Below are 25,146 nucleotides of genomic sequence, written 5' to 3'. Positions count from 1 at the left end.
CAAAACCCGATGATGCAATTTGGAGCTTCTATTCCATTCCCATGGTAAAGAGTCTGAGTCCCAAGTTAAACTAACATAGAACTAACATTGAAGTAGATTAGAGTCGGGGAGATAGGGGGGAAATAAATAAAAAAAAATTACTAGAGTAAATACTTGGAATGAACCTATGAAAGGATATGAAAATAAATTAAAAACAATAATAGAACCACGCGGTCCTTCGCTCCCACTTACCTTTGAAGGTATGGTAGCCTTGTGTAAATCCTTCCTTGGCTCATTGGCAAAGTTCCACGTTGAGCCTCTATTTTAGGGGTAGTGAAATGATATTTGGCTTTTTTATCATTCCCGACTCTTTGGTTTCGCGTAGGGCGTCCAAGCACTTGAGTGGCATCAATGATAGTAGCCTAGGAGAGAAGTCAGAAATCTCTTCCACAAGAGGGCCACAAGGGCCACAAGGACCTGTACATTACTCAGGCAATCTGGTGGCCCGCGCGCAGTACTTTCGGCCGGAGTGGATCGGTTAAGGGTTTCAATTTCAAGGCTGAACATTTTGAATTCGAGTCACGGGCTCCACTTAATTGGTTAAAGGGTTAAAAGGGGCCAAAAACCGAAAGTGTGGGATTCTTCATTTGCTGTTTCTGGGTTAGTTGATTCTTATTCAGTATTCCCAAGAGACATACTAGTATACTATGAGCATTATCTTCAAATTTTAAGCGTGCCAGTGTTCTATTCTAGGGGGCGAAATCGGTTCTGCAGCAGGGAAAATCTGCATGAAAGTCCCCAACCTTATTGTAGATACTCTAGTGCTGCATAAGTAACTATTTCTATCTCATTCAAAAATAATTTTTGAGGTGATTTCTACCGAGCCATATCCACATTGATAGATAAGATGAAATTCAAATATTTTGAATATTTGAAAATTTGAATACTCGGTATCGGATAAACATCCATTTGAAGGCAAAATAAAGTACATATTCAACAATGTGGCGATTATCATAATTAATTTGATTAATTTTGACAGTTATAATCCCGAACAAGTTAACAAATCAGATCTTACGGTATCTAGGAGAATATTCTCCAACGCTAGTTGCAGATCTGTCTACGTCTGTACTGACATGGCACTATTCTGAAACGGTAGACCTGTAAGCATCATAAACAAGTCTTCAGGATGTACATCAGTACATAAGTACATGGAGGCTTGAGACATGAGGCCATAGGGCTCCCAGAACCACCACATTGGTACCACCATATTCGTACAATTAGTATTCATACGGACTTCTCCGTAGATCCACCCTGGTTGAGTTCAGTTTAGTTCAGCTCGAAATAAAGAATTCAAAGGAATGAACCGGGTAACTAAACCCCCCCGAATCCGAATCCACGAGCCAAAAACCCTAGCGTCAAGTTTAGTCAACTCCAGCCACGAGGGATCGGAGGGGGGCCGAAACGTTTGAATACCATCCTTCAATCAGATTAAGCACTAGGGAGTGAAGAGTTCAATTAAGTTGCCCCACTGGATTATGATTCATGGGGTCGATCGGCAGTTTAGGACCCCATTACAGGACTCCAATGAACTAGACCGTAGGACCGAGAGGCGAAAGAACTCCGTTTCCGTAGCCGAAGAAACAAGTCAAAAAAAAAGCAAATATCAATGGGAATTTAAATTTAGCCCCTGATTCTATATACAGAGTAGTGGAGGGCGGGACCATCCGCTTCATCTTCTCGATCTAGTTAGAAGTACTATGAATATAGACTGGTACTGGTAATGATGGAGAGGTATCGGACAAATTCCGATATCTGAATCATTCAAGGCCCATATTATGATCGACTCCCAACTCATCCAGAGTAATGGGACAAGCTACTCCGGATAGAGTAAATGATTCGGTAAACTTAAAAAAAAAAAAGATCCAGAGCTTCATGTGATGGGGGTGATACAATGATCTCGCCGATCTCGCCTTATTTATTTCCAATGAGACTAATTACAAAGCTTCAAGGGGGCTTTCTCAACTTTTCCAAAGGGGGAATAGTCCCTTCACGGTCGGGTGACGTGATGCTTGAGCCAACCTGTCGGGACGTACTTCGTAAAAAGACATGATTCGTAGGAAGAGCTTTGTTTGAATAGAATGACAAGGGTCAGGGGTGTAATGTAAATTATCAAGATATTAGAAATCCGAAGAGACCAATAAGAACCATTTATTCTAGGAAACGTTAACCAAGACAGTGATATGTGGAACAGTCCTATAGGTGCGTCGCTTTTACGAGATAGTGCGAGATAGTGCGAGATAGTGCGAGATAGTGCGAGATAGTGATGAAGTACATACACATTATGTCCAGGTGTGCTAGATATCACTAATCACCATGAGTAGCCCGATGCAATAGAAGACGAAAGAAGTGCGGAGTACTCTTCTCCATGCATATTGCATACTCTATTGAACTGGGCCACATTTCGTCCGAGAGTCCTAGCCACAGTCGAGATCTCAATAGATGGGAACATGTGACTTCCTAGCCAACTCACATACGTCAAGATGCGTGTTTGAATCCGAGATCAATAATCAATAATCAATATAGTCCGACATGCAGACCTCGGGATTTTCTTGTATACCCTAGTTAGGAAAGAGACAGGAACAAAAGGCTCAGCTCGACAATTATTTCAAACAGGACTGTTCGCCTACGACGCCACGCCCTATCATGATCCTATATCCCTGTTATTCCAGGTTCTGCCAGTAAAGTGAATGCAACTCTACATATGTATGGTAGGATTATCAATCTAAAAAGCAAGTCAACCTAAGCACCTTATACCATCCCAGTTCAATCAAACATCAATATGGCACTATGTGTGATACACTTCGCATCTGTAGATTGATGCTTGACCACTCGCTTCAAGTTGACCAGGCTGCCATATAATCCAACTAGGTAGTAGCAACTATCTGTCATGACTATGAATACCTAGGTAACCCTGTGACAGTACCTTTTGATGGATGTATTGAGATCTGGTCTATAAGAAAGTAGTAGTACTCTAGGGCTATCTACCTTCCTCATTAGGTAAATATCGCGGCGTTTTAAGACTCAAACCTAATAGTGCGCCTGATCTAACTGTCATAATGATCAGAAGTATTCATCTACTTAATATAGACCACCAGGCATACATCCCATTTTCATCCATCCACGGCCCGCTAGTAGAACTAAACTAGTGAGGATATGCCATAGCACAGCCTTGATTGAAATGACTTATCATGCACCATGTCAGAACGGAAGCCCTGGAAGTGCTTAGGGAGGGAGAGAGAAGGTGGATGTTCGGTGATATCGACAAAGAGAACGGGACCACTGTGGTCCCAATCTAACACACCAGGAACTTGAACACCTAAGTTCATACGAGCAATTTATTCATGCATGCACTGGGCTTGAAGCATATAAAATCTGGGTACAAGTACTCCGTACTCCGAGTCCGAGTCCCTTCGGATCCGAGTCATACCTACTAGGTACTGACTGGTACTACTGGTAGATATGGGTATAACCAAACATTAATGTAGCTGCAGCTACAGATCTAAGACTCATCTCCACATTCGCAAATAACTTCCCAATAGATTAAAAGAGAATTTGAACTTGAATACTTGAAACGACCACTACAAGACCGAGCTTATTAGATTCATGCTGGATTTGCGCCATAAAATGACATTGAAGGCTTAGAAAAGATGCACATGGGACAGAGACCAGATCATAGCACAATATTTAAGAAAGACAGCTTAAACATCCCATTCAAGAAAAAAAAGAATTAGAAAAGAAAAAAGGCCCAGCTCGTCGTGTTATCATCAATTCTCAGCATCCTCATAACTTTCCCCGGCAGGACATATTGGACTCTCATGTCTTGCCTAAGTGCGGCCGTGAGACTTTCTCCCGGGTTAAATATTTAGTTGCAGATCATTGGGCCTGAAAATGGGCGCGGTTGATATAGTGACCTCCCCTTTCGAAAACTTGAAAAAAGATAAAACAAAGTTGGTTCTCTTAACCCATGTCTGCTTGAACACTCATCTGGTCTGATGGAGCAGATTCACCAAGTACGCGTCGTCGGCGCATGGGTGCCTTTTTCCGGTTCGCGATCAATGCCTCCTGGGATTGCGCGGCATTCATCTGTGTGTCTCCATCCTTGTCTGCCCCACGGGATTCACTGCCCTGACCTTTTGCCTCGTTCATATTGGCGAGACGTTCGTGTGTTGTAGCTTCATCGAGTTCATTAATGTTCCTCGGTTTCATTCGAAGCCATTTCATACGGGGTCCCACTCGAGAGGCTTCGGCAACCTTGAATCCATAGATCTTCGGCTCATAAATCTTGCCGCGTCCAAGTCCCGGGCACAAGTTAGCGGTACGGATTCCGTTGATCTCGAGAGGTTGCTCTTCAGGGCTGGGCGATTCAAGTTCATCTGACGGATGCGTGCGAGAGGCGGGTTGTGAAGTGTTTCGCGACATGCTTGAAAGTGAGGAATCCAATCGGGGTCCGATATCAAGGTCAGGGAAGGTCATGAAGAACAGACAGCCGAATGTTGTACCGAAGAATGCACCGTCGACGGAGTGGAAACGACTGTTCGGTGGTGTGTAGATGTCCATGCAGCCGGGACAGAAAAGCTTCACCGTTTCTTGACCGGGAGTATCAGAGCGACCCACCGGCAGGACCTTACACCCGTTGCAGTTAACACGCGGACAGACACCAAAATGTTGCATCTCGTACTTTTCCAGCATTTGCTGAATACCCGGACGCGAAGTGATATATCGCTGGTGAATGAGACCGTACAGGAGTTCCGCGGAGCTTTCGATAACGCTCAAATCACTGGCAACGCGGGTGTGTCGGCGATCGCCAGCTCTCCGATAACCAAGTGGTCGATCCTCGCCCAAAGCCTCATCCTCATCTTCTTCCTCTTCCTCTTCTTCCTCCTCATCTTCTTCATCTTCGGGCTCCACATCGAGAATCATCTCCAACGCCTCCTTGTACATGGGGACCTGCGACTGCAGGCCAGTCAGGTTGAAATCATCCTCAATAAAATCCTCCGATACCTCCGCGAAGAACTCGTGGCCCATGAGCGAGCAGAACGAGGAGATCCATGACTCTGGAGCACCTTCTGACGACGACATATCGAAAGAGGCGGACACAGACGAGGAAAGGGTTGATTCAGACAGTTGACTCAAATCCAGCCTGTCTAGGCCGTCGGCCAACGCCGAACCTGTCTCTCTCGACACGTTGCCGAGATTGTATGGAGGAATGCGGGATAGTAGCGACGAAAGCACAGCAACCCCGTCGCTCGAATTGGGAGGGGTTGGGATGTTAGCGACGAGAGGAGATGATGGCGACGAAAGTAAGTCCGTCGCTCTAATTGTGAGGCGGTTAAGATAGTTGCGACGAAGGTTCAGAAACCTCGACGCTCAAATTGGGAGGGGTTGGGCAGAGCAGCTGCGGGCGGGAAGATCAACGTTGATGTGTGGAGACGACTGGGAAGGCAATTCGCTTAAAAAATGATCCGATTGTCTAGTTCATCAAATCGGAATCGGCGTTGCAACGCAAAGTGATCGCCTTGAATGGTGTTGGAAGGGTGTATCAGTCGAGGTGGTTTGGCAGGCTCATAGCAATGTGCGGGAGGGGAGGTTGTGCGGTTCCGAGTCGAGAGTTCTGTATCTCAGGCTAGCCCCACCAAAATCTTATCAGTCTCCCATCGAACTCCTACAATACAATTCAGATCACTTACGAGTGGTGCAGCGATTATCAAAGGGTAAGCTTAACGCTATTCATGGATGCTGCAGGCCCCCGTCAAAAGTGTTCTCCACGAGTGAAGGGTACTGGGAGGTTCGGCTCGAGGGGTTCGTGGGGCGGTGGGAAGGGCCGCACGGATCAAGATGGCGCGGGTCAGGCTGCTGCAGGCACAATGGTGTGCATGCGATGGAGACCTAGGATAGACGCTTCGAAGGTGGGGAGAACAAGGATACGGAAAGCTTCAGAGTTGGGAGACGAAGTGGGAGGTAAAAGTCACGTGAAAGGTGCGCGGCGAAGCTTCCGGTTTCGTCAACTGGTTTACTATATAGAGAAGGTCTATAAGCTACTTCATACATTTGATTTAATTACTTATTGATCTTCATTTCTCGCATTAAAATAAATCACGGATGATGCGGGAAAATTCCTCTTCACCACCAAGAATTCCTGAAAGTCCCTCCCCAGTATTTTGGATTTCGCCATCAGCGCCAACAAACCCATTCATCCCGTCTGGTCCCGTAGTACTTGGCAGGAAGTTACCAAAAGAGCCAACAGCCTCGAATAAATGAGTCAATTCATTACTCATTTGAAGACCATTCAATGGGCTGTTTCCGAGATCATCCACTCCATTCATTGAACCGTATACAGCCAGATCATCAATGGAATGTCCAGCCAGACCTGCCATTGCCACTGCAGCAGTAGAATGAGGATCTGTGGAATCAGTGCCAAAAGGACGTGCAAGAACCCCAAGTTTCTCCCCGATCTTTCTGAGACCCTTGATAGTTTTCCACAGGCGCTTGGATACGTAGGATTTCGTGCTGAAGCCGTTGATCAAATCTAGTGCCATATAAAACTCGTCTCGCACTTGGCGATTAAAGTCAGATGGTGCATGGCAGACAGCAAGGAAAAGTACCGCGAGCGCAGCCACAAGGAAGTAATTGAAGGTGATTTGCTGAGTACGATAGATATCAGACATTTGGTTCAGCCGGGTGAGGACTCGAACTGTGTCTTTTGCGATATCCACAACAGTCTGAGCATGGCCTCGATCTTCTAAAATGCTCGCTGCGGAATGGAGGACCGGTCGATAAATTAGAATTCGGAGCTGGTTCATTCGCAGGTACAGCAGAACCCGGAGACGTCTCATGCCTCGGCTTGCAGCTTCTCCATTCTTAGGAGATTCAACAGGGTAAAACTTGAGCTCATCCGGGACCTGCTTATACCATTGGAGAATCTGATAGTCCAAATATCCAATCTCGTCTCGCCGAATATCAGTTGTTCCCTCCGAGCCAAGACCAGAATACCAGATCTTAGAACTGATTCGATTGTATGAAATCATACATCGTAAATAGGGCAAAGAGGAATCCTGGTTGAAGTTAGATAAATGGCATTCCCATAAACCAATGCTTCTCTTACCGGCTCTGGAAGGTTCGGGTCAATATCCTCATCCTGAATGACAAATGGCAAACCAGTGCCTAGACTCCATCGCCGATCCAAGCTATAGACAGTCCAAAAGATGCGAGTGATTTCATTCCATTGATCTTCACTGGGGAAAGACTTCAGTAAAGCATCACGGCGATGTAGGCCCATCTCCAAGCACATTCGCGCAGCCAACCCAATCAGTCGATAGGCCATAGCGTCGTCGTCTGTATGAAAATGATATGTGGCCTATTCCAATCAGAAAATGTAACAAGAAAGCGAAAAGTAGGTATTTTATACATACCACAATAGCAAAAAGCTGAATATTCCTGATATCATGAGGGCCCCATAATTTAGATTCAATCACAGACTTGATACTATGATACAGCCTCTGACCTATGTCACTTTCGCCGCCCCCTTCTACAACCAATGTAGTTGCAAGAATTAACTTTAAAAGAACAGAGTTATCATCATGAAGACTATCAGCTCCTGGAAGACCCCGCTGAGCAAATCCACTTCGCGTAGCGGCTTCCATGAACGTGTAGAGAAGATTAGCCTGGTTTGTGACGGTAGTAATGTCAACCAGAGGGTACATTATTCCGATCTCTTCTTCATAGACCCTGCATAAACGCAAAGCTTCCTCACGTCGAATCGACCAGATGGGATCTTTAGTCGGATGGATAGTAGGAACAAGAGGGCCTAGATGTGCAGGTGGAGAGCCAGCTGGCGTGACATGTGCTGTTGTCAAGTCATCGGGGATTCCATCTTCTGCTGGAGTAATTCCCATACTCTGGAGACTCGTTTTGGCAACATCAAAATTGAAGGCCGAGCTGGTTGGGCCATGGAAACGAGGATGGCGGGATCGAGCCTTTGGGATCCCCGGGGCATGGGAGTGAAGACAGATTGGGATCCATCGCGAGAAAGATGGTCAAAGGGAGGAGACTCAAAAGCTGGTTTTTGAGATCTTAGTTCATTAATGTTGCTGAAAAGGTTGTTGACTTGGTCCTGAAGCGTGGTGATCTGGGCTGTCATAGACCGAAACTCACTGCAGTAAGATATCAGTATCAGAGAAACGGCTTGACACAGCCAAGGTGGAGTCAATGGCTTACTCAGAGTCCTTGAAGTTGTTATTGCAGCAATTGGGTGCATATCGACCTGCGCAAATGTCAGAAGAGAGTCAATAGCCCCACAAGTTCGATGACTGCGGAATAGATCGTACAGAGACGGTAGTTATCTCAGCCGAAGGGGTTCATACATTCCAGATTTAGGTGTCCGCACCGTTGACACGGCACCTGTCCATTACATTTAATCTTGCGACGCTTGCATTCATTGCTAAGAACGACAGAGAATTGTCAGCCCACTGCCAATCTATTTCCACATTTCCATTCCGAAGCGGAAAGAGGAGCCGGGTGGCATGACACCGGATTGAGTGAATGCCGTTCAAGGAGCTTCGGGCATGAATTAATGCCGACTAAGACACCGGGAATATACCGGGAATCAGACCATACATACCATGCGATGGAGATATAGCGATTCCGCTTTGCGCGCGTCTGCGTTCCGTTACCCTGTTCCGCCTTCCTCTTTGCCGTATCTGCAGCCGGTGTGGTGGCCTCATCGCCAGGACCTGTCTGCGGTGGTGTACTTTCAATCCGAGGTGACTCTGAAGTCATGATAGGCAGGAAGAACCTTCACACAGAAGAATAGCTAAGGAGAATTAGCAGCGAGAAAGTGCGGAGAGATTCCTCGCGGGGTTTGCCGCTTCCCCAGATTTGAGGCTGAGTCATCTTATTTGTCTTTACATGATTGGTTTAGGGAGAAGTATCCATTTAGAGTATATTATTTGGGTATTTACTTGCTTTTTATGCATATGTAAGATGTAGGTAGGGCTGACTAGTTATAGGTAGGTAGCTTACGTGGATTAGTAACAAATGAAAGACATGAGAAGATTATCCAAGATTACTGTATAAATAGAAACATCAATTGATCAAATGAATGAAAGATCTTATCCCCGGATCATTGAAAGAAGCCAGCTCTTTCCAGCAAGGAACAGTCCCATTACTCCGTCCTGATACTCAGGGTTCTTCCATAGCCATGCAAGTGCACCAAGAAGCCCAACGAGCACAGATAGTCGGATGGCTTTATTCCTTTGCTGTTTAATCAATCCCTTCCGAGTGGGTTTAGCTGCCCAATCGTTCCATCTTGGGAAAGCACACCGGTACCAGTAATGAACTTGAGTCCATCTATAGATTTATTAGCATGAAAACAGATATGAGATCAATAAAGGATAACCAGAGCTGAAATACTTACGGGTACGTCGACGAGTTCCATCCGTCAGCGGTAATATACCAACTTGAGCAACTTCCACGCTTGAAGACGGTCTTTTGCAGCTGATCCTGCACCTGCTTCGACCATGCCCGTCCTGCCTCCTCTTTAATCTCGTAGGTACTGACTTCCTCATTCAGAATCTTCTTAATGAAGTTCAATGAGTAATTGACCGCATTCTCTGTTGCGAAAATAACACTGCTATGTCCCGTACCAGTGTTAGGACCAAAGAGCAGGAAGAAATTCGGGAATTTATCAATTGCAATCCCGAGATATGCTGATGCACCTCCACGCTCGGCCCAAAGGTCATGTAAGTCTTTGCCTCCCCTGCCTGTGACCTTCAGTGGATGCAACCATTGATTGGTCTCGAATCCATTGCCCAGAACAATCACATCGGCAGGGATTTCACGGACCACATCGTTTTCAGTGGCACTATTGGGTGGGTAGTATTTTCCAGGTCCAATAGTGACAGATTTGGCATGCACACGAGTCAAGGGCTGAGTTGTAAGCTCCACATTAGGTGCATTGAGACTCTGATACCAAGCACTGTCGACAATGCGACGCTTGCATCCGAGACTGTAATTCGGTGTGAGCATCTCGTGGTACTCTTTCGGTGCCCAAGCTCGCATATTATCCAAGAACTCTTGCTCCATCTGTGGTCGAGCCCAGCGGCCGAAAACATTGTCTGGGAACATGGCGAAGAAGAAATATTCCGACCCGCAAAACACTAAATTCCGGGAGAACCTGTTGAGACCGGGTACATTGGTCATCAGTTTGGGACTCCATTTCTCCCATCTTGCAAGTGCATCTGGTTTTAGGATCTCTGGCTGTACCCAAGGAGGAGTTCGCATAATTTGAGTGATAGAGCGAACATTGGCTTCCTTTTTGGCTAGCTCGGGGACAACCTGTGCTGAACTGCACCCAGAACCGATCACAACGACATCCTTGTCTTTAAAGTCGATATTACTATTCCACCGAGCCGTGTGTGTTATTTCTCCCTTGAAGTCTTCAAAGCCAGGGACATCTGGCCATGACTTTGGTTCAACCAGTCCACCCACTCCGCTCACAACCACCTTGGCTCGTACCATCTCGGTACCCATATAAACACTATTTGGACCTTCCCGTGCAACAAGCTCATCGCGCTCGTATTGGGAGAGGTCACCCGTACCAGGAACCAAATGTGAGAGAATGACCTCCCACTCTTCATCTTCTTCCATCCATCGAATCTGCTTCACGTCCGTGTGGAGTTGAATCTTGTCGACGATCTGATACTTTTCGCATACATCTGCGAAATATTGCGCGAGTTCGGCACCGGGGGGATGTAAGGTGGACCAGTCTAGCTTAGGACAAAACGAGAAAGAGTATAGAATTGCCGGGCTAACTATTCGTTAGATACCATTGACTTATGTCCAAGCGCTATGTCAGTACTCACATATCGCAAGCCGCTCCAGGGTATCGGTTAATCCACCAAGTGCCTCCAATACCAGATTGACGATCAAAAATCCGAAATTGATCCATTCCCAGCACTTCCTTCAAGCGACAACCCATTGCGATACCTGATTCTCCGGCTCCAACAATGAGCACGGGGTAATAGGTATGCGCCTCCTTGCCATAGCCATGGCGCTTATGAATCTTTCCAAGCGACGGCATAGCGATAATCAACGAATTCGAATCCGTTCAAGTTGCAATAAACAATTGTGAAAAGCGAAGCTGAGTCCAATTCCAAGCGTCGCAGTCGTAAATCCTCCAGGTACGACTTCAATAATAATCCAGGGTCGCACGGCGTTCAATCAGGTAGTACACCCACAACAACAAGGTACGGTGGGATCGAGGGAATAGCAGATCATTTTATTTAAACAAATTTAAGGATTTACAGAAATGGCAGCTCGTTTCAGTCTACGTCACGGATCCTTCAGAGGGGTCCAAAAAGCCTCGGCAATGGGGCCAAATTTTATAGTGGACCATACTATTTAGGGGCTCTTTGTAGTAGGAGCCAATAATAGATCCCTATACGGAAGAGATGGTGAAGAATTCTTTCCTTTTCAATATCATTTTAGTCTAAAAAAAGGCTCTTGGGATCATACTATCTATTGAACCCATGTCAACATGAACTTGGACTTCGACAACTGATCAAGCTTGTCATAAGTTAATTGGGGGCCTCAGCTCCAAGAATAGGAAAGTCATATGATTTATAAATCTCATAAGATCATCTTAGCAGAAAAAAAATGCTCAAAAAGGGAGGTATCAGTGAAATATTCTACTGCATTTGGTGCAGCGTATACGAAGTTGAGTTTGCCCAGTGGGGGCCGTCTTACTACCAATTTTAATAGTCAAAAGTGGAACGACTTTCTTCCTCACTACTCAGTCCGGACTAGACTCTAGTCTTCGCCCCAGCTCGAATGAATCTACAATGGCTACCCCATTTCAAAAAGCGGGCTGTAAACAGTCTCTATACCCTTGAACTCATCCCTCAAACCCGCAGAGCCCGCCCATTCTCCGCTTTAACAACCTACCCATACCGAACCCTCGATCCTCTCCCCGATGCCCAAGTTGATACCTTTCGCACACAATGCTTTAACCCAGAACAACCGGGTCTACTTCCTCGATCCGAATTTAAGAATCTGCCCGCGCTGAAGAACTGGTTTGAAATACCCAGCTCTTCGAGTCCTGCGACCCGATTGAACGTCGAATACCTACAAACACATGCCGCGGACGCGTTCGTACCCCTCGAACTTACCGAGGGCGTTACACGAGATCTCAATTCCACAGATGCCAAAGGATCAGAACAAGATGCGACCGAGGGGATAAGTTTTCGACAGCTTCATGCGCCGTTGACTCTTTTCTTGGATTGGATGCGCATGGCCGAGACAATCCCACAGTCTAAACGGCTATATCTAGCACAATGCCAGCTCCTTGATCTTCCGTCCGTTTTACAGGATGATTTTCCCACACCGGAGATTGTCGCTAAATCTGGAAAGGGAGATGTATATGACACAAATGTGTGGATTGGACATCCGCCTACATACACTCCGCTGCACCGAGATCCTAATCCTAATCTGTTTGTGCAGCTGGCGGGACGGAAAGTGGTCCGTCTTTTAGCGCCCTCTGAGGGGCAGGCACTTTTCTCTGCTGTGCGGACAGAGTTGGGTAAAAGTAAGAGTCGAGAAGCTGCGGCTTTTCGAGGTGAAGAGATGATGCAGGGTAGAGAGCGGGCTCTGCTAGATGAGATGGTATGGGGTTCATCGGTCTCTATGGAGTCAAGTGAGCCTCATCATGGCTTCGAGGCATGCTTGGAGGCAGGCGATGGCTTGTTTATTCCTAAGGGGTGGTGGCATAGTATCAAGGGAGTTGGAGAAGGTGTTACTGCCTCGGTGAGTACTGGACTTGATCGTTCTGGAGTTGAGTGCTAATGACTTGGATTAGGTTAATTGGTGGTTCCGATAATTCAAACACCCAACGAATAATAAATGTAAATATTATGTACAATAAGAGAATTGAAAATAATTGAAATTTTAATGTATTTACTTCGTCTACTTTGTAGAGTATAGCCAACTGCTAGCGTCATATTAAAGATCGCGGGTTCCAGAATCATCTCCGCTCCACACTTTTTATCCTCGCAACTCCAAGTCTCCAACACTTAACAATGCAATTATCACGCACTGCCTACCGCGCTGCCCTCCTCCACTTAACATTTACCCCAATATTTGCTCGCGCTGCAATTCCAACAACCAGCATCCTGAGCACATACACTCCAAGCCCCAGCGCCCGACTCTCCAACATCCTCTTCCCCCAGTGCAGAACCCTTGAGCACAGTCGCACAGCACACACGATGTCCTCAAACACCACAGACCAAAAGCCCGAGTCGGCTGAATCCAACACACAGGAGCAGACCACAAAATCCGAACAGCTTGCCCTACCCTCTGGCGAATCCTCCGGTGCGAATCCTCAGCGCCTGGATCTGAGTAGTGAGGGCGGATCTACAGTCACGCTTGATCATCTGGGACCGATGGTGGTTAATGTGGATGGGACACTCTCTCGGATTAGCAACTGGGAGCAGATGACGGAGATTGAGCGGAAGAATACGATGCGGGTTTTGGGCAAGCGGAATAAGCAGAGACTGGAGGCTTTGAAGGCTGCTGAAGCGGCTAAGGAAAGCTCTTGAGACGGTTTCAAGGTTTCATATTTGAGTTATGGGTGGATGTACGATTAAAGAGTTGGTTATGGTGTGAATATTATTCTACTATACAGTAAAACCGTTAGTACGATACAGTTGGTTTGGTCAATATGTATCGTTATAACTAGGCATATATCTCTGTTGTACATACAAATTTCTATAGGAAATAGCTCCTTATATCCTTCTGCTTTTGTGCTTTTGATCTCCTATCCTGTATCAACCTCTTATGTCTATACAGGCTAGTTATCAACTGCGTTTTGCCCCGGTCCTGCTGCTCTTCATACAAACAAAGCGTTTCTAATGCACGAATAGCATCATCTATCGGAACTAGGGGGGGTTTCAGGTATGGTTTCTGCATCATCATCATCATCATCATCAACCTCTCTGGGAAAGTGGCTTAGCACAATATTATCTATAGTCTCAATACCATCTTGAATTACCTCATCCAGAGGATCAAGGAAGTTCTCGATACTTATTGGATCTAGTAATAAAGGCCTCAGCGTAGTTAAACTAGCATTGAGTTCATCAATCAGTTGCTGCTGTATTTGATAGTCTTCGCCTTTATCGATCAATGCTTTATTAAAGCAATTGGTGATAGTTTGAGCGGAAATATCAATTTGAATTCCCATGCCTGAATCCCCCATCTTAATGCATGAAGCACATCCATAGATTGTATTGGATCACGGCCTGCATCAAATTCAGATACCATAAACCTTACCCACTGGTGTTTCCAGTAGGCTTTCCAGGTTCTAATAATACCCTGATCTATTCGTGATGGCTTGACGAGGAATTTTGATTGGCTGAATATTAGGTAATCAGGGAAATGATGACCTGGATAGAACGATAAATGTAAGGGGGGCCTCGGAGAGATGCGATATATTGCTGTAACGGAGAAGTTGCGATATTTATATGTGAAACTGAATTTTTCGGTAAAAATTTATCGCACTAACTAGGTTATCGCACTAAGCCAGTATCTTACTAAACCGGTTTTACTGTATTACTTGGATTGTGACATCAAATGTTGATTCTGATTCCTACTGGATCTTGCCCTCGAAGCTCTTTCACCACTGGCAGTCCAGCTATTTCATCATTGCTCAAAAGAAGAATCGCATTTATCTGGTCACATTTGCGCTAGAAATCATGGATCCAGCTCCACTTGATACTAGTGCTCAGTGTTGCGCAACACGAGTCTGTGGCTTCGTTTCATGTTCAACTTTGGACGCTTGACTTGTTGTACTATCGTTGGGAAACCGTCGCTGTGAGGCCTCGTCTTTCCCAATCCAAGTAGGTGGAAAAAAGCTATCGTTGTCTTCGAAGTAGAGGTGATGGACCACGTTTGGATCGGTGGAATCTCGCCGTGGATTAGGATTATCATGATGTGGAGGATATACCTCGTAGGTGTGTGCTGATTCTCGTGAAGACATTTCGATTTTGAGTCAAATGGACTCAGCACTTGAGTATATAGGAGATTTCAAAATATGACTTTGATATTCTTGTGTGTAGGAGGTAAATGGTGTCGAGAGTTGAAGGTTGGAGCGTGCGTCATTATCATCTGATTTAAGGCCGCCACCTGGGCACCTCGTACAACTATGGACTCTGTAAGTGCATATACCACACTATGTATACAATATCAAACTATCCTCTTATTCCAATCGATGTATGTAATTCTAGCTCTGTCGAGGCTTCGATGTCTAGTTTGTGTGGTCTATTTAGATTTATTTATTACCACTAGTAGGTACTATGTACCTCGGTTTGTGGGAGGGTCATTCTACTATCATAATATTACTAGTAGTAAATGAACTCCATCCTGAACACAGAAATACTCATAAAATTCTATAAAACTAAATCTAAACATCTTAGTAGTGATAACCCCAGAAACCCCGCCTAATAAGCTCCATCAATCAGAATCTCTCGTTCGTCATCAATCGGTTATGCTCCGATGAACCCCGCCTGCCCCACGCCATAATAATCCCAACATTTGAACCTATCTTTCTCCATAACCACAACAAAAATGACTGAAGAGACTCAATCCAAACGATTCGCTCCCAAGGTGCCAGTTAAACTGGATCCACCTAAGGATGACCTGATCTCTCAGGAGGAATTGGCCAAGTGTGATGGTAAGAGGATCTCGGGACAAGCTCGATCAACTCCGGATTCGACTAATCATAATGACAGGTACTGATCCTACTCGTCCGACCTTGGTCGCTATCAAGGGTGTTGTCTTTGATGTGAGCCGGAATGCTGCATATGGTGCCTCTGGTCAATATCGCGGTATGTTTGTTGAAGTGGTCCTCATGGGCGTCTTGGGTTGTGCCGAGGTATAAGGCTAACGGATTGTGATTTAGTTTTCGTCGGCAAGGATTCTTCTCGTGCGCTCGCTTGTTCTTCTCTTAAACCGGAGGACTGTGTACCTGAGTGGTATGATTTGGATGATAAGGAGAAGACTACCTTGGTGGAGTGGTTCACCTTTTTCAGCAAGCGGTATAACATTGTTGGAAAGGTCGAAGGAGCTAAGAACACTTAAGAGCATTTACGGAAGCTACTTGTCTCATGGAAGAGACTGATATACCCAATATTGGATCAATCAAATGCTTTTTATTTCCAAGATGTCTGGTATCCAACATGAAAAAAAAGAAATAATGGTACAGTCCATCAGACGTGGACTATAAGCGTTGTCCGCTCTGTACATGAAATAACAAAAACACATCATCTTCACTTGCGAGACCTGCGTTGCATACGCTTCTTAGCAATAATGCGATTACGCTTAGCAAGCTTGTTCTCCTCCGCGGGATCTTCCTCCTCTTCCTTCTTTCTCTTTTGTCCCTGCTTATCAGCCTCTTCCTGCTCCTTCTCCGCCTTCTTCTTCTCCTTCTCTTCCTTCTCCTTCTCCTTCTTCTCCTGAAGCTCCTGACGACGCTTAATCACTTGAGCATTCTCAATAGCAAACTCAACGATTAATCGCTTCTTCTTGTCCTTATCACCATCAGTCTGTGCACTAACAGGGACATCAACGGCGTGGCAGTTCAACCAGCGCAGACCCATCAATGCGTGACGGTGAGTATAGTATTCGATGAAACCGTAACCACGGCTGCGACCACCACCAGCCTTCTCGGGAACCTTGGTACCCTCGCGGGTCTCGTAGACAATCGTAGCCTGGCGGACAATACCAACTTGCTTGGTCTTGCGCAGTTGCTCCAACTCCTTCATGGTATCGGCAGAACGCAGATTCTCCTCCTTGGAGATTGGCTGACGGAGCTCCTTCTTAACCTCGGTGGCAAAGCCAACAACGGCTTCACGAGCCAGTTGCTTCAAGTCCTTTGAGGTAATGTGTCGGGGGAGGTTACGAACAGAAAGTCGACAAAGACTGAGGTGGAGAGCGGGGTTCTTCTTGATGACTCCCTCACGCTGCTTGTAGCTCTCTTCACGGAGCTTGATCTCAGATGGTGACAGTTTCTTGTACAGAGGAGAGTTGGATGGGATTGTACCCTCAGACAGAAGGTACAGACGTCTCTTATCCTTATCACGCACAAGACGGCTTGAGATGCCCTCCTCTTCCAATCTGGTAGCTTCCCGCTTGTTCACAGCACGGGCAACTTGTAGCACACGGCCATCCAAAGTGTATCGTCCGGTAGGGTCGGAGCTTTCGTTTTGAAGGACGGAATGCTTCATTGCGGAGTTGTTGCGGTCTTTGGCATTGGCGGGCACGTTGTTGTTTCTGGGGGCTTCGCGAACACAGGTTGCAGCGTCTTCTGGTTTCCAGAAACAGACGAAACCAGTTCCTCGAGGACGCTCGGTTTCGTGGTCGACGACAATTCGAGCATATCGCAAAGGTCCGAACTGTTTGAAGTGTTCGTAGAGTGACTCATCGTCGCATGTGAATGGAAGGTTACGCAGGAAAATCGTAGAATCATTGCGATCGTCCTCCTTTTCCTCTTCGTCCTCATCCTCACCCTTTTCCATATCTTCCAACTCTTCCAGATCCTCCTCCTCCTCCTCATCGTCCTCTCCATCAGAAGAGGTCTCATCCTCGGAAGCCTCTGCGGAAGCCTCCGCCTTCTCCTCATCCTTCATCTCAACATCACCAGATTCCTTCTCCTCCTCCTTTTCTTCGTCTTTTCCTTCATCATGCTTGGTAGTTTCCCAAACCTCCTTCTCAACAGCCCAATCGACAGCTAACGTACGGCCATCGACCTCCTTGCCGTTAACACACTCAAGAGCCTTCTCCGAGTTCTTCTTACCGCGGATAACCACGAAACCAAAACCAGCAAGTTTATCTCCGCGCTTAGGAAGGGTGACAAACTTGACCTTTCCAAAGCTACGGAAAAGACGAGCCAAGTCCTCCGGTTCCTTGATACTCCACGGCAAGTTACGCACGATCAATTTCGGCGCCGGACCCTGGCCTCGTTCGCCCTCACGCTCTTGTTTTGACTTGAGAGAGGCAGCGGTGGGGACACTGCGACCGAGTTTCTCATCAATCTCACGCTTACGGGCCTCAGCATAGTCGACTCGAATCTTCTTCCCGTCAAAGTCGGCTCCGTTCAATTCCTCCAAAGCGCTCTGGGCGTCCTCGAGATCGGCAAATGTGACGAAACCGTATCCCTTTGAGAGCTTGGTCTGAGAATCGCTAACAACAGTAGCGTGCTTGATCACGTAGGATTGAGAGAAGAATTCAGCGAGTTTCTCTGTGGTGGCCGAGGCGGGCAGCGATCGAACGAAGAGAGTTCGCTTTGGTTGCTTCGATGGGTCCACATCTGCGGCCTCGGTGGTGGTGATATCCATTTTGGTAGAGTTTTCCGGAGTAGAACCCTCTTGCGAGAGGCGTCTTTTCTTGTGTGAGTCTGCCATGGTGTGTAGTTGAGAATTAGCAGGAGACTGGTCACTTTTTTTCCCTTGCAAAAATCGGCGGCAGAAAAAAAAAAGTATGGCGGTGAGAACGGGTATGTGGACCCCGATAAGGAGCTTTATCTCTATCAAGATTCAAGTATCGACTTCATAGTATTCATCCATCCCAGTTTACCATCATGGATGCTCAATCCGCAGATTCCCGGCAATCCCTCAATAAAGGAGAGCCTAAAGTGAATTCATCAGGGAGCCAGACACCCAATTCATCAACTCCTCAGAGAAACAAGGTTCAACAACCAAAACCACAGGCACTCCCCACTCGATCTGGGACATCAGCAATCCTAGTATCCACCCGACAAAAGGGCAATCCCATTCTGAACCATATCAAGCTTCTGCCCTGGGAATATTCAGAAATACCCGCAGATTATGTGGTTGGTACTACAACATGTGCGCTATTTCTATCCTTGAAATACCACCGTCTACACCCAGAATACATCTATTCCCGAGTTCGACTCCTCGCTGGAAAATACAGCCTGCGCATTGTCCTAGTCATGGTCGATATCCCCAATCATGAGGACCCACTGAAAGAGCTTTCAAAGACATCCATAATCAACAATCTCATCTTGATCCTCTGTTGGTCCGCGCCTGAGGCAGCTCACTATCTGGAACTTTTCAAGTCATCCGAATACGCACAGCCCACGGCAATCCGGAGTCAACAGCCACAGTCTTATAAAGACTCGTTAGTTGAATTTGTGACAACGCCTCGCAGTATCAATAAATCAGATACTGCGAGCTTAATATCTACTTTTGGGAGTTTGCAGAATGCGATCAATGCGCAGCCGGAGCAGATCGGTTCTGTTCCAGGATGGGGTGAGAAAAAGGTGCAACAGTGGTGCAATGCTGTACGAGAAGATTTCAGGGTTGAATCTACCAAGAAAGCTGGAACTGCGTTCGCGGTTAAGAACAAGCCATCGAGGCCTACAATGTCGCGGAATACCAATATGGATGAGGATGAGGAGATATTGCGCGCTGTACTTGCCGAGAGTCGAAGGACGGCAGAGTTGGAGGCAGTGGCAAATTCGGATCCTTCAAAATCCGATGAACCTGCTGAAGAAATGAGTGAGGGTATTGCGGCAGCTCTGGCAAGATTGCGAGAAACAGGGTGAACCACTCTTTAGTTCAGTGGCTTCTTGATGGCTGTCACTAAACCCTTGAGAAGCATCTAGTGCCATCCCTGCCATCGCTTCTTCACCAATTGAACCGGTTGAAATGGTTGGTATCATAGATGAGGCTGTGCTACATGCACGAATATTAATGCATATTAGCGAGAGATATGCCCTATACGAAGTTCTGATGGACGGGTTCTTTGAGTTGATTCGGATATAACTGTCCCACCTCATCCACTTGGGCTCCCCCACTTCCCCACCCCCGACGCGGGGATGCCAGAAATTCCACGGAGAAGCATGCATACATAAACAGGATTTTAACCCAATGCATTAAACTCATAGCCTCATTTTTCCAATCTACGATACATAGTAGTTCAAAATGTCACCTTATTTCCAACCCTCCGCAGAAGAAGTCCCGATTCTTATTATCGGCGGAGGACCTTCAGGACTTCTACTAGCCTTTATACTTTCTCAACTAAATGGTAAGTTACCCTTAAACTGCCCAGAGATCCTAGTCCAAAACTGACTCTATCTAGTTCGCTCCTTGGTTGTTGAACGCTACGCAGAGAGACTCGCAGCACCAAAGGCACACGCGCTCTCCCCGCGATCTCTAGAGATCTGCCGACAAGCGGGGCTAGATGTGAACGAGATTCGCAAGATCGGCAGTCCTCGGCAAGATGCATACTGGGTGAATTTCGTAACCAGTTTATCTGGGAAGCAAGTTGGTCGTTTACCTTACGAGCGAATGGATAAGGATGTTTTGGATGATACGCCGACGGTATGACACTTTCATCAAATATCATGGACAGGTTACTAATGAAGACAAGATGATTCATAACATCCCTCAACCGGCATTTGAGCAATTTATCGCGACTAGATTATCAAAGAGTGATCTTGTTGAGATTCGGAAGAATCATTCGTTTGTTCAAGTTAGTTTGGAGCAGGTAAGTTATATCCATACCTATAAATGTAGATTTAGAGATTAACATTATCAGGATGACGGATTTGTCGTGACTACGATTGAAGATCGTACTGCTAAGACAGAATACAAAATCAAATCTCGACATGTTATTGGATGCGATGGAGCTAAGAGTGCCGTTCGACGTTATCTTGGAATAGAAAGCGAAGGAGAAGAGACTTGTGCGTGATAAATGTATCGAGAATGGTCCAAATACTAATTGATATCCAGGTGAAACCATGATGACCATTCACTTCAATGCTGATCTGAAGCCCGTTCTAAAAGAGCGAGTTGGAATGCTCCATTGGGTTATGGACCCCTTAGTATCCGGATTCATCATTGGATATGATCTGTCTGGAAATCAAGTACTAATCTGCAACTTTGACGTAAGTTAGCACATCTTCTGAACTTGCTACCTCTTCTCTAATAACAAAACAGGCCGAAAAGCACCCCGTGGCATCCTGGAATGAAGAACATTGTCGCGAAGTCCTCGACGCCGCTATCGGAGTAAAAGTGCCATACGATGTACTCAGCTACCGTCCCTGGATCCTAAGCCGAAAGGTAGCCTACTCGTACCGCGAGGGCCAAGTATTCCTGTTGGTTATAACCAACCCATTATGAAACTACTAAACTAACAAAATTCCAGCTGCGGAGATGCTGCACACTCTTTTCCTCCTACCGGTGGACTTGGTCTAAACTCTGGACTAGGCGATGTCCATAACCTAGCCTACAAACTCGCCGCAGTGCACCAGGGCTGGGCCGGCGATGCACTTCTCAATACCTATCAAGAGGAACGACGCCAAGTAGCACTCATCAACGCAAACCAAAGCGTCAAGAACGGGACCCAAATCTTCGGGCTACTAAAAGCGTGTGGAATTACAGACCCCGACGTGAATATCTCACGACAGAACCTGTACCGAAATATCTCCGATGCAGGAGCAAGGGTGGAGATTAATCGAGGAATCGAAGGTCAGCGCGAACATTTCGATAATCTCGGGTTACACATTGGATACATCTATGGTGATAAGTCCATTCCTGCGAATGTGTCAGTCTTCAATGCCGCTTGTGTACCCGGTGCTCGACTTCCACATGCGTGGATTAAGGCCTTACCGGGTCAATTTCTAGGGCTTCCTGCGATAAATTCTAGCTATGTGCATGAATTCTCCGCCGAGGCGGTTTCAAAGATGGAATTCTCTACTCTGGATCTATGCAATCTTGATACATTTACACTTTTGGTGGATGAGTCAAATGCGTCAAGCTTCCAGGATAAGGTGGGAGAGATGTTCGCGGGCCTGTCTGAGGATATTGCGAAAATTCTTCCTTTCAAGACGATTGTCTATGGTGTTGATTTCCAGTTACAGGAGGGGCCCAAAAGTGAGGCCTGGACTGATCTTATGTGCTTGAGGGAACAGGGAGTTTTGGTTTCTCCTGACCAGCATATCTTGGCTTGTCTTCCAAACAAGGCTGGGGCGGATGAGCTTTTGCAGGCCCTGAAGGGACATTTGGGATTGAACTAGAGCTCTGTATTGGATTGAATTCTTTGTATGTTTATCATTGGTAGGTACGGAGTATATAAAATTAGACTGAACGGCATAGATTGGTCGATTTCATGAGTAATTAGTTCCACCTTGATCCCCGAAGAGCACTACTAGTATCACTGACTCGCTTTAACTTTATGCATATCTCGTGTGATTCAATATGGGAATAGTAATCACCCTGCTATTATACAGTAATGGTATATGGTTGGACACTAGACGTCTGCGAGGGCTGACTTTCATATGCAATAACCGCCAATCGCGCAATAATATCCCTCATCTGCGCCGAAACACCCCACTGCGATGCAACGGTCTTCAAAATGACCTGTAAAGAATTCATCATCTCCAAAAGATTAACCATTGTAGTATCACAACCTCGAGACCCAATATAGACAAGCATTTCCCCTCGTACTCCCGCATGATTCAGTTCTGCAGCACGTCGACTATCCCAAACATTCTGCCAAATGTAGTCCTCCGGTACTTCGATAGTATTTCTATCGAAAATACATATAGTTGCGATGACCATTGCCGAAGCAAATACTGCGGTCGGAATATGCATGGTATGTACCTGACTCAGTGGAAGATTCTCGAGGAGTCGAATGATCGTGATCGCGTGTAGGAAAGCGCGGAGGGTATCTGGTTTCATGACCCACTGACTCAGATCTAAGTCTTGGTGTCTGCTTTTAGCATGGATTCCACCGATGACTTGTGGAAGCTCATAGCGATTGCAAAGAGCACTATAAATCGATATCGATGGCCCGGTGAGCTCAATAAAAACAGAGTGCCATCTTATAAGAGCTGGGATATCGGACGGATCCAATGGTGGAGCGAGTGAAGAGCTGGGTTCGATATGTCGGTGTATGTTTAGCATTGCTTGAATGATTTGATCCTCTGAGATAGCACCGAATACAGGATCGGATGTTTCGTGGAGATCAGCGATTAGAGATTGAAGGCCTTCGATTATTACGAAGAGTGATAATCGAGAGAGGCACAAGGAAGATCGACTGTAGTTTGAAGCAAAAATGCGCGTGAATGCTTGAGAAACTGGTGTTTTTGAATAGCCTAAGCGAATATTGACTATCCATTCATCCGCAGTCTCAGCAGTGAAGGCAGCATCTGAGCAAGCCATGCCGAGGCTATTGATGAGATGCTTTGCACTCGTTGGGGAGCCCGATGCTTGCGATATTAGGCCATCAAGAATATAGTGCCCTAAAATGGCTCTGCGCTGGACCTCGTTCGCAGCCCATGTCTTCCAAAGGGCGATCTTCTTTGATTCTGGCATATTTATCGATGGAACCCCCCTGTGGTAGACAGTCCCGTATTGTATACATACCCGAGGATCTGGCCCAGTAAAATCCCAGTCCATGGAATACCGATGCAGTAGTTCGGATACTGGGATTACTTGACAACAGTGCATATGTCTGGCCCAGGAGAGCAGCAAGCACCAGCTGAATACCATCACATGTGTCCCATGGGCCGCGAAGCTTGATTAACGTTTGCCAGGAAGTGGCAACAGCCGTATGGCCCAGTCGCCAAATCATCTCGCCTTTCTCGATAGCTTCCTTTTCGCAGACAAACAAGGATCCCAACGCTACCATGTTGAGCAGAAGAGGCGGAATGGTTCGTTGGGGTGAGAAAGTTGGTTTATGAATCACTGGGAAGTTTGGAGAGATCCGTGTGAAGAACTCCTGAAAAGAAGAGTCCAAAAATGCCGAGGTGAATCCAGAGCGATGGAAATCAGAGTTTAATTTTCTTGACAGATCATCAATCATTCTGTATACTTTGTTTAGAGCTGTATCCCCTGTGGTATCATTTGCCCCGACTTCCAAGTCAGTCGGCTGATAGTTAAGCAGGTCATTTGTAATTGATGCCCCGGGTGGAAAATCCAAAAGAGGAAGAGGTACGACTGGGGTCCCATGCATATCAGACATCAACCAGTCAAGAAGAGTGCCTGGTTCCAGATATCCATTGGATTCTGGAAAGGTCTGCTGTGCGATCTGTTCTGTTGGAGGAGGGCAAACAGTCCTTAAAGCAGGGATAGATGCAGGCGTGGAAGGTTGGCCTGGAGCTATGGTAGTACTAGGCGTATCCTGCACTCTTGCTTGCAGAGACTGGGAATGATTCCCGCGAACATGTAATCTCATATGTCTCCCAAGAACATCTTGACGTCCAAAGCTCCTTCCACATTGGTGACATTGGAAGGGCTTCGAATTTTCATCTATGAGTAGGTCAGTACAAACCGTGAAGAATGATTTGAATATTTGAGATAACGTACGTGTTCTTTGATGTCTCTTCAAGTTTGGCTCGTTAGTGATTTGGTCAATAATAGCAATCCCAGGAGCTTCAACTTACCGTGAGGTGCTCTAACTTGGTATAGTTTTTGTTGCATGTCTTGCAGGTGAAGCGTCTGGATGGACTTGCGGTATCCGCGGCATCTGATGATCTGGGAGTCATTTCTCGCGGTCTCGTCTGCGAGGTCATTGAGATGTGAAGCGAAGTGGGAAAGAGTGGGGGAATCAAAGGAAAGTGGAGATCCCCATTCTGCATTGCCGAACGAGTTCGATATGTGGGGGCCCCATGTTGGACTCCGTACCTGAGCTGGGGAAAATAGATTCTACTTCCAGTCATATATGGATATCATTTTAAATCATTTTACATGCACAATTGTGATCCGAAACTTGAACTGGCTCATATTCAATATTCCAAGGTTTTTTATCGGAAATGGTACTTGTAGATATATCATTCTGAGACGAAACTTGAACTTGAAGGCATGCGACGTATACTACTGGACGAATCAGGTTGTAAACATATAAAGGTACCATTAATCTCATCCATAATACCTCTGGTAGAAACATGAGCTCGTATAATCCATGAATCACATATGTGGACCCGAGATGATTGTGGAAGATATACTAGTAAAGATCCATGGATATGTGGAGAAGGAATCCTTACAACGTTGCTACGGGCACTGCCAATGACGTTATCTGAAGAAGCGTCATTTGTCA

General features: G+C 46.2%; 10 protein-coding genes across 10 annotated transcripts; 5 read left to right on the top strand and 5 right to left on the bottom strand.

Moving 5' to 3' along the window:
- Nucleotides 1–3,996: 3,996 nt before the first annotated feature.
- On the bottom strand, nucleotides 3,997–5,118 carry N7483_012166 (casein kinase II subunit beta; the record flags this gene model as incomplete). Its single annotated transcript, XM_057095593.1, has 1 exon — nucleotides 3,997–5,118. The coding sequence occupies one exon, from the start codon at nucleotides 5,116–5,118 to the stop codon at nucleotides 3,997–3,999; it is 1,122 nt and encodes a 373-aa protein (XP_056941564.1).
- A 1,004-nt stretch (nucleotides 5,119–6,122) lies between these two features.
- Nucleotides 6,123–11,116, bottom strand: N7483_012165 (transcription factor domain-containing protein; the record flags this gene model as incomplete). The annotated part of the gene is made up of 8 exons (XM_057095592.1): nucleotides 6,123–7,091; nucleotides 7,142–7,393; nucleotides 7,449–7,934; nucleotides 7,994–8,189; nucleotides 8,657–8,830; nucleotides 9,358–9,384; nucleotides 9,452–10,843; nucleotides 10,899–11,116. 8 exons carry the CDS (start codon nucleotides 11,114–11,116, stop codon nucleotides 6,123–6,125), a joined length of 3,714 nt encoding a protein of 1,237 aa, XP_056941563.1.
- Nucleotides 11,117–11,865: 749 nt separating this feature from the next.
- On the top strand, nucleotides 11,866–12,910 carry N7483_012164 (putative JmjC domain protein; the record flags this gene model as incomplete). The annotated part of the gene is made up of 2 exons (XM_057095591.1): nucleotides 11,866–12,837; nucleotides 12,890–12,910. 2 exons carry the CDS (start codon nucleotides 11,866–11,868, stop codon nucleotides 12,908–12,910), a joined length of 993 nt encoding a protein of 330 aa, XP_056941562.1.
- Nucleotides 12,911–13,109: 199 nt separating this feature from the next.
- Nucleotides 13,110–13,628, top strand: N7483_012163 (uncharacterized protein; the record flags this gene model as incomplete). Its single annotated transcript, XM_057095590.1, has 1 exon — nucleotides 13,110–13,628. The coding sequence occupies one exon, from the start codon at nucleotides 13,110–13,112 to the stop codon at nucleotides 13,626–13,628; it is 519 nt and encodes a 172-aa protein (XP_056941561.1).
- Nucleotides 13,629–14,809: 1,181 nt separating this feature from the next.
- On the bottom strand, nucleotides 14,810–15,064 carry N7483_012162 (uncharacterized protein; the record flags this gene model as incomplete). The annotated part of the gene is made up of 1 exon (XM_057095589.1): nucleotides 14,810–15,064. The coding sequence occupies one exon, from the start codon at nucleotides 15,062–15,064 to the stop codon at nucleotides 14,810–14,812; it is 255 nt and encodes an 84-aa protein (XP_056941560.1).
- Nucleotides 15,065–15,651: 587 nt separating this feature from the next.
- N7483_012161 (putative progesterone binding protein) lies at nucleotides 15,652–16,164 on the top strand (the record flags this gene model as incomplete). The annotated part of the gene is made up of 3 exons (XM_057095588.1): nucleotides 15,652–15,757; nucleotides 15,816–15,911; nucleotides 15,986–16,164. 3 exons carry the CDS (start codon nucleotides 15,652–15,654, stop codon nucleotides 16,162–16,164), a joined length of 381 nt encoding a protein of 126 aa, XP_056941559.1.
- Nucleotides 16,165–16,352: 188 nt separating this feature from the next.
- On the bottom strand, nucleotides 16,353–18,485 carry N7483_012160 (mRNA-binding ribosome biosynthesis protein NOP4; the record flags this gene model as incomplete). The annotated part of the gene is made up of 1 exon (XM_057095587.1): nucleotides 16,353–18,485. The coding sequence occupies one exon, from the start codon at nucleotides 18,483–18,485 to the stop codon at nucleotides 16,353–16,355; it is 2,133 nt and encodes a 710-aa protein (XP_056941558.1).
- Nucleotides 18,486–18,661: 176 nt separating this feature from the next.
- On the top strand, nucleotides 18,662–19,648 carry N7483_012159 (DNA repair protein RAD10; the record flags this gene model as incomplete). The annotated part of the gene is made up of 1 exon (XM_057095586.1): nucleotides 18,662–19,648. One exon carries the CDS (start codon nucleotides 18,662–18,664, stop codon nucleotides 19,646–19,648), a length of 987 nt encoding a protein of 328 aa, XP_056941557.1.
- A 379-nt stretch (nucleotides 19,649–20,027) lies between these two features.
- N7483_012158 (uncharacterized protein) lies at nucleotides 20,028–22,123 on the top strand (the record flags this gene model as incomplete). Its single annotated transcript, XM_057095585.1, has 7 exons — nucleotides 20,028–20,130; nucleotides 20,185–20,426; nucleotides 20,476–20,592; nucleotides 20,644–20,788; nucleotides 20,838–20,992; nucleotides 21,045–21,202; nucleotides 21,253–22,123. The coding sequence occupies 7 exons, from the start codon at nucleotides 20,028–20,030 to the stop codon at nucleotides 22,121–22,123; spliced, it is 1,791 nt and encodes a 596-aa protein (XP_056941556.1).
- A 205-nt stretch (nucleotides 22,124–22,328) lies between these two features.
- Nucleotides 22,329–24,622, bottom strand: N7483_012157 (uncharacterized protein; the record flags this gene model as incomplete). The annotated part of the gene is made up of 4 exons (XM_057095584.1): nucleotides 22,329–23,416; nucleotides 23,475–24,203; nucleotides 24,417–24,432; nucleotides 24,494–24,622. 4 exons carry the CDS (start codon nucleotides 24,620–24,622, stop codon nucleotides 22,329–22,331), a joined length of 1,962 nt encoding a protein of 653 aa, XP_056941555.1.
- Nucleotides 24,623–25,146: the final 524 nt, after the last annotated feature.

Source organism: Penicillium malachiteum (assembly GCF_028827825.1).
Source record: "Penicillium malachiteum strain IBT 17515 chromosome Unknown utg000005l:1.0-9002435.0:326005.0-9005861.0, whole genome shotgun sequence".
In the NCBI taxonomy this organism is placed as follows: Eukaryota; Fungi; Ascomycota; class Eurotiomycetes; order Eurotiales; family Aspergillaceae; genus Penicillium; species Penicillium malachiteum.
Note: the sequence above shows the minus strand (reverse complement) of the source record. Positions and strands in the feature narration are given on the sequence as shown.